At 40.4% G+C, this 8,274-nt stretch overlaps 1 protein-coding gene across 1 annotated transcript; it reads right to left on the minus strand.

The window, feature by feature from the left end:
* Positions 1–1,871: 1,871 nt before the first annotated feature.
* On the minus strand, positions 1,872–5,675 carry LOC110707233 (receptor-like protein kinase HERK 1). Its single transcript, XM_021885245.1, has one exon. It carries the CDS (start codon positions 4,810–4,812, stop codon positions 2,305–2,307), a length of 2,508 nt encoding a protein of 835 aa, XP_021740937.1. The 5' UTR covers positions 4,813–5,675; the 3' UTR covers positions 1,872–2,304.
* Positions 5,676–8,274: the final 2,599 nt, after the last annotated feature.

Here is an 8,274-nt window from a genome sequence, read left to right on the forward strand (position 1 = left end):
TGTTCGAGTTGAGTTACGAATTGGAGATGGTTTTATGTGACAAAGTGAAAGGAATTTCATTAAAAGAGCTAAATAACAGCCTACTCCGCAACCCGGTTGCGGCTTGCAACACTTCTCCGCGGCCTACCCATGGCCAGCACGTCAAGGAAGATCTAGAGAAGGCATGGCAGCCTAGTCCACGGCCTACCCACGGCTCGTACCACTACTCTGCAACCTACCCGCGGCCTTCTGTTGGATGACGTTTAAAAGGGGATTTGGATAGATTTTTGGCCAATTTTAGGGACTCCTAATTCCACTCAACTTACCTAATACTCATGCTTGCATATATCATCATTAGATTAGAGAGAAAAAGGGGGGCTAGCCGCCTGATACAAGATATTAGGAGCAGCAATTCACTTGTTAGTTTTTAGTTTGTTACTTTAGATTTATTAATAAATTTCTTCCTTTATTCATTCTTGCTTATGTTTCTATGAATTTTGTCTTTTTAATTATGCTTGAGTAGTATTTTATTCTTGGGTTAGGTTGAACCCTAATACAAAGTATAATTTATACTTGATTTATTCTTTTAAATTCTCAATTAATTGTTTATATTGTTCATGCTTAATTGATTGTGCTTATGCCAATATACTAGATTAGATTTAATTGGTATTGTTATTATTATATTGTCTTGATCGCAACGGGAGTTGGGTTTTGACGATTTGATTATGTCAATTAAGGATATGAAATTCTCTACGAAAGTAGGTAGACTGGATTATTAGGAAGTTAGGGTGCCGGACTTAATGTCTATAATTTGCATGATTCCACGGAAGTAGGTTTGATTGTTAATTAGGGAAGCCAATGATAACTCGGGAGTGATCTTTGGTATTTTATAGGGCATACCTTTCTTTGTGAACATATAACTAATTGGTTGGGGTAATAATTTGTCTTGTATTGATTATGCTAGTGGTGATACTTAATTCTAGATGTTTTTATTATTATTTGATTCGTATTTTATATTTGAGTAGTCGTAGTTATTTAATCCATTATTCTATTTCTTTTTCAGTTTTGTCATTGATAAAAGTTGCTTATTAAACAATCTTTTCTATGTGGGATCGACCTTGACTTAGCCTACTACATAATTAGGAAATCTATTTAAGTATTATTTTTGTCACGCCTATCACTTTTGGTAGCTGAAATTTTTTTGTTGATTTTTTTACAAAAACGCTACTTAACATTTTCTTTGTGCATCCGGCTTCCACAATTATGCACTTACAAAGTATATACATCCCTCTAAATAATTTGGTATTTTGTGCCTTTGTGGTGATGGGAAGAGTGTGGAATTGTGGAAATTAGGTTACTGTAAAGAATTGTGATTAGTCGTATTAATCAAGCTGTTCCTGCAATCACGCGCACTTGCTTGGATAAGATGGTCTCTTTTAACATGTGAATTTCAGGCTTCAAATAATGTTGCTAGCAACTACCATGTGCCCATAACCCACTCCATCAAGTCATCTATATTCTACATGTGAATTCGGGAGGATTGAAAACTTCAAAAATCGGCTAATAAAAAAATCCAGAGAGTTTGTACCACGGAGTATATCATTAATGCATCATATAGTCACGACTCACGAGCATCTGCGGTCATCTTGGTGGTGGTGCTGGACCGTTGGTGAAGGCGACTAAGCCGAGTTGGAGTTGGTTCAATGATTGTCGACTGATTAAGGTCATGCTGATGGTGCGGGAGGATCACCATATTTGAACCTATCAATATTTCCTTAAGACTTTTTATAAGGCGAAATGAACAAAGTCACATTCAATATTGTGAAGATTTAATGCCTCGTCAAAAAAAAAAAGATTTAATGCTAACAATAGAGAATTTAACACACCACAAGGGAACAAACAGACTTTATTAAAAAGTACACTATAGAATCATAGAATTCATAATGAAGAATATAATTGGTGCAAATCATTCTGCAACAAGGATACAATTATTAGGGTATGATCATCGATAATAGCATTAACTTTTCCTGGAAGTCTAATCTAAGAACCAAGGAACCAGATCATTACAGGGAGGACAAGAATACAAAGGGGAACATTACAAAAACAAAAAAACAAAAAAACAAAAAAAGATATGATACTGAATGTTAACCAACAGGTTTCAGAACTCAGAATATAGTTTTGATGCCTTAGTCAATCACTTTTGTACAGAAATAAAATTATTGAGTCCAATTCATATGAAACTGGTAATTCAAGTATGACCTGCAGTTCTTACTAATCGAAAGAGAAGCATCGTATCTCTCAAGACTTCGAAAAAGTGTGAACGCCTTAACGACCCTCACTCTTTACTATCTGTGAGAAGACCTTACTCATTGAAACACCCGAATGATCCTCAACAGCGGTCATTTCCTCCGCTACAGAAGTAACACTGTTATCATTCTCGCTAAAATTGTGGATTTGAGGAGACAGAACACCAATCATGTTGGTGCTGTTATCTTCAGGATCATCTAGAATAACGGCTTCTTGAAGTTGTAGAGTATACTCCAAGTTCCACAACACATCTCCCATTGTAGGCCTGTCAACACCGTAATCAGCCAAACATTTCTCAGCTGTTTCTCCGAATTTTCTGAGGGACTCGGGTTTGACCTTTCCTGCAAGAGTGGGATCTACAACTTGATCCAGTTGCCCTTTCTTGTGCCATTTCATTGCCCATTCAGCTAAATTCACCATCTCCCTTGGAAGTGTTGGGTCTATAACTGGCCTTGCACAAAGCACTTCAAATAAGACAACCCCAAATGAGTATACATCTGACTTCTCAGTAAGTTGTTGCCTCCTAAAATATTCGGGGTCAAGGTATCCGAAACTACCCTTGACAGCTGTACTGACATGGGTCTGATCGATCTCAGGTCCTGTCTTTGAAAGGCCAAAATCAGCGACTTTTGCCATGAAGTTTTCATCGAGCAAAATGTTAGCTGATTTTACATCGCGATGGATTACAGCTTTTGAATAGCCAGTGTGGAGGTAATGGAGCCCTCTAGCTGCCCCAATGCATATCTCAAGCCTTTGCTTCCAACTCATACTAGGAAGACCCGAGCCATAGAGGTGACTCTTCAGGGTCCCATTTTCCATATACTCATAGATCAGAATCATCTCATTTTTTTCATCACAATATCCAATCAAGGACACCAAGTGTCTGTGCCGGAACTGTGAAAGCATTTCGATTTCAGTTCTGAACTCTGCAAGACCTTGTTGGGACCGAGGATTACCCCTCTTAGCAGCAATTTTTGTACCATCAGCTAAAACCGCTTTGTAGACTTTCCCGAAACCACCGATTCCAATAACTAAACTCTCATCAAAATTGTTTGTGACTTCTTGAACCACTGCAAAAGGGATTCGATAACTCAAGTTGTAATCAACACTTGTAGCTGTAGTATGGGAGAATTTACTTCCCATTGAGTGGGAAGTCCCTCCAGTAAGGGATAGAGGAATCCATGTTTTTGAAAGACCTTGACGCTTAAGTTTGCTTCTTCTTCTACAGCAGAAGATAAGGATAGCAGCCAGTAAAAGGATGGAAACACCTCCAACAAGACCCACTATCAGCCCTATCTCTTTCGAGCTTCTCTTAGATGGAGGTTGGACAAGAACCTTCCCGCTGAGGCTGGCCTCGGAGTTATTGAGTTTCATAATCTCCAGACCATTCAAGATCGCTTGAGGGTACGTATTAGATAGAGGAGATGGACCAACAGCTACCCGAAGCTTGTTGCTGGTTGTCAATGGTGTAACAGCATCCATAAACACTGGGGTTGCCAAAGCACCAGTCATAGTACTAAGATCGGTATCACGAGAAACAATCCAAGAGTCAAGAAAAACATTAAAATACAACTCATTCAAGGATGTACTCACGATATCACAGAAGTGATAGCGCACAAGATACTGATATCCCACATCCACAGTGAATTCCCATGTAACATTGAAATTAGCCGTGGGACTACTCATCGAGTTCATCTCTTTAGCTGTGCCATAAACACTAACTGGAGCACTGTACCTCGCTGCATGGCCCGGCTCATAGTTGACAACTGAAGTACTATTGGCATTTACAGCAGAACCCTTATTCAGCAAGAAACTATCATCAGTAACCCAGGTTCTCCAAACGGTGTCATTATTGTAATTGACAAGTGGTCCACCCATATTTACCCTAGCAACCGTCTCTAATGCTTGTGACACTAGGCCGTTGTACCTTCCAGTCGGATTGACTAAGCTGGCATCATCTGCAATGAGTAAATCTGGGACTGAGACAACTTCCAATGCACTCAGGAAAGCGAATGAGTTCACCGAGGGGCTGAGGGCGATAACGAGGGTGTTCAATGTCACATTCACCGAGTATTCTTTCATACCAGCAGATTTCTCAGGAGTGTAATCACTGAGGAGTGTAAACTCTTGAGCAGAAACACTGAACTCAGCTTTGCTCATTTTGTATGACTCGTGATCAAACGGATAGAAATAAAGGCGAATAAAGTATCTCCCCATCTGAGTGATGGGCAGTGAATACTTTGACAATCCAGTGAAAACTCTAGCAGATTGGTAAATAGACAAATTAGAGAAGGAATTGGTAGAGTTGGCAGAAATACTCCCCAAAACATTTTGTGGAGTGGAAAGAAATCGAGTCGAGTATCGATCAGCCATGAAAACTCGGTCCCCTACCGTGGTATTTTGAGAGGATCCACAATCTATGAGGTAATTAGTTGCAGCAGCATTAGCTCTCCCAAGAAAGGAGGCTAGAAACACCATAAAGGATACAAGTATGACCACATCGTAAGCCATTTTACACAGTTTCATGATTGAACAAAATTTTGGATCTTAATGAAGATGAACTAAAACAGGTGGGATTTCAGATCAATAATTCATCCAGTAGATTGAATCAAGAAAAAATACAAATCAACAACTGGAAAACCTAAAGCAGAGCAATTTAGCTCATAAACTACAGCAAAATTGAGGGTTTTACAGGATACTGAACTAAACCCAATTATCAGAAACCCAATGAAATTCAATCAAAACCCAGCATAATACACATTCAAAAGGAGCAAAAATTGGAGGGATTTTGGTGCTGTAACATTCTAAAAGTAGAAAGTAACAAAAGAAATGAAATACCAGAAATGGAAAAAGGTAAATTGCAGCTTACTAGATCCAATGAGCTCTGAATGAATAAAGCTGAAAGATTTGGATGATAAGCTGAAGAACCCTTAAATTTCCTGCTCAAAAACAACAAAAAATAGTTGGAAATCTAATAAAAACTTAAAAAGTTTTGTAATAGAAGTTGGTGGTGTATGAGAGTATTCCAGCAGAAAATAGGGAATGATTGACAACTAAACCCAGAAAGTGACACAAAAGAATAACAAAATCAGCAAAGAAAGACAAAATACAGTAGTACAAGATTTGATGTATGAAAGAAAGAAATAATATTTGTAATAAGGATTTTAATAGGGAAGAAAAATGGAGAAAAAGTCAAAAAAAAAATGAAGGGGAAAGAAAGAAGAGAAAGTGGGAAAGATGAGGGAAGAGGTCAAGGGCCGCCAAAGGGGTTTAGCTGTCTTACAACAGTCGCCGTCAGATGAACGGTGGGATAACCGTCAGGTTGGTTAAAGAATTCAAGTTATTACTCTATTAGGCTATATTGGTCAAGTGGTAATACTAGTACTAATGCTAAATACTAGAGTGGGTGAATTTTTTATGTAATTTTGATTACTTAAAGTTAACGCGTACGACTAATGAGTGTACTTCATATGTTGCATGATTACTGGAAGACAATAATGGTTTCGTTGTTCCAACCTAGCGCGGAAGACTTGAGCGATTGTTGCCTAGAATTCACTCCGTTCGTATTTGTTTGTCTCATTTGATTTTTTATGGTTTTTGAAACAGGTCTTACATTAATAACATTATAGATATTTTAAAGTTTGTAATTGTTATAGATATTAGGTTATCCCCGTGCGATGCACGGTTAGAATTAATCTTTCTTGTAATTTATCTTCTGTTGCATTATATTGTATATAAAGATTATAATTAAATATAAAAGTAATTTACATTTAAGGATCTATATGAACCAAATTACTTACAATTAATAATTGAAATAGTCAAAAGAAAATTATTTAAGGAATGCATATTAATGAAATCTGAAGAAAAAAAAATTCATAGTATATAATTAGCACCAATGCTTCAAAAAATATAATTAGAACCAATGTCATTAAAATTATTATTTGAGCTTCCAACAATTAACAGTTTGTGATTAGGGGATTTTTATCCACCAATCACCGTCTGACAAGTGGACCAACCAGGTTCCGCCACGTGTCCTTCACGAAGGCCAACAGGAGCCTGCCACGTGTCAATCACAGATATGTCCTCTACGGACCACTATAGACACGCCACGTGTCCACCCATGCCAAATGGGACAACCGGCCATCAAGGCCCAATTCAGTCTAGAGGCCCGATCAGCCCTAGGTTTACCTTAAACCTAGAGAGTTGCACGCTTCTCAAGGCTATAAATACTCGATTAATCCTCATTAATCATGGGATCGAATAATCAAGAGATCAAGCAGAGAAGAACAGAGTTATTAACAACCGGCTAATCTCGCTAACGACGCAGATTACCAACACTAAGCACTCTCACCTAGAGAGATCTCATTACTATAATTTCTGTATTAATTACTCCTTAATCAGGTACTAACTTGACCGTTGGAGGCGGAGCTCTCAGGAGTCTCCGTTATTTTGCAGGTACAGGCGTCCGGTTCCAGTCTCGGAATTGTAACTCTCCCGCAGGACATCAGAAAACCCCGAAACATTTGGCGCCGTCTGTGGGAGAGTACTTCAGAGATGGCATCCAAGTCTGTACCGACTCCAGAAGAGAGGCGTCCCCTAGACGACCCTCAAGTTCAGTCGGACCATGATACCGAAAGTGAATTTGAAGTTGAAACTCATACAGCTCCAGACGGGACCCTAAGGGCCCGACGTACCCGTCATACCGAAATGAGGGAACGGGAGTATCCTCAAACAGGAAGCGAGCCAGCAGGCGCACCGCTTGCTCGGCAATAGCCGACTGATGGGTCTGCTCCCATCACAAGGAACGAACTCATGACCTTCATGAGGGACTTCAAGGGAGAGATCCAAGAGTTGATCAACAAAAAACCGCCTGCTTCAGTCAAAGAGCAGTCGGCCAAGAAACCTTCCACTTCACTGAAGAGGAAGCCAGTTCAAGGGCGAGAGGCGACTCCCCATCCTAAATCCAAGAAGCGGGAGCCGTCTGCTCTTGATTTCACAAAACTCCATTATCCTACGGGAAATAGGAAACCGGTTCGTCATATTCAGGCGGACGGGTCAAAGCAAACGTTCACAGATGCTCGGCACCTGCTAGAGCAGAAGAAGAGTGACCGATTATCAGAGTCGGCTTCTACTTCAAATCTTCAGGACAGTTTGCGAAATGCCTCGATGAGGCATACTCAGTCGTACCATGAGAGTCAGTCAGGCGGCACCTCCCGTCAGTCCGGCTTTCATAGTGCCCATGCGGTACCAAACTTACCATTTGTGCCGCAGCAACAGTATTTTATGCAGCCACCTCCATTTGGTGGACCTGCAGCAAAAAACGTCCAACCTATGGACTGGCAGCTACGGCTGCTTAGACTTGGTGAACAGCCGTCGGCCTTCTCCAAGGAAATTACTGAAGCCGCTCAGCCGGCCAAAGTAAAAAATGTTCTAGTAGGCGCCTATGACGGCACTACTAACCCAGAAGACCATCTGATGGCATTCACCAACCTGATGTACCTTCAAGGGTTGGATGATCCCACTTGGTGCAAATGTTTCCCAGCGACTCTCAAGGGAATTGCACAGCAATGGTTCGGCAACCTGCCGACTGGTTGTGTAAACAGCTTCAGGACGCTTGCTTACTTATTTGCCTCCAACTTCGCAATGAACATCCCTGCGAAGAAAACGACCCTTGATTTGGGAACAATTCAGCAGGGCGAGAAAGAGGGGCTTCGTTCCTACATCAGGCGGTTCAACCTGATGAGAATACAGATTCAGGGGTTACCGGATGAGGTAGCTTATACTGACTTTTTTAGAGGTCTCAAAGACGGGTCTACCTTCAAATTTGATTTAGTTCGAAAAAGGGTGGCGACTCTTCAAGAGGCCTTGATTGAAGCAGAAGCCTATATACAGGCGACTGATCTGTGTACGATGAAACAGTCGGACGGGAAGAGGTTCGACAAAAGAGAGGGACGACAGAAACAGTCGTCCAACAAAGATGAAAAAAGA

The sequence above is a fragment of the Chenopodium quinoa genome, unplaced genomic scaffold, assembly GCF_001683475.1.
Source record: "Chenopodium quinoa cultivar QQ74 unplaced genomic scaffold, ASM168347v1, whole genome shotgun sequence".
In the NCBI taxonomy this organism is placed as follows: Eukaryota; Viridiplantae; Streptophyta; class Magnoliopsida; order Caryophyllales; family Amaranthaceae; genus Chenopodium; species Chenopodium quinoa.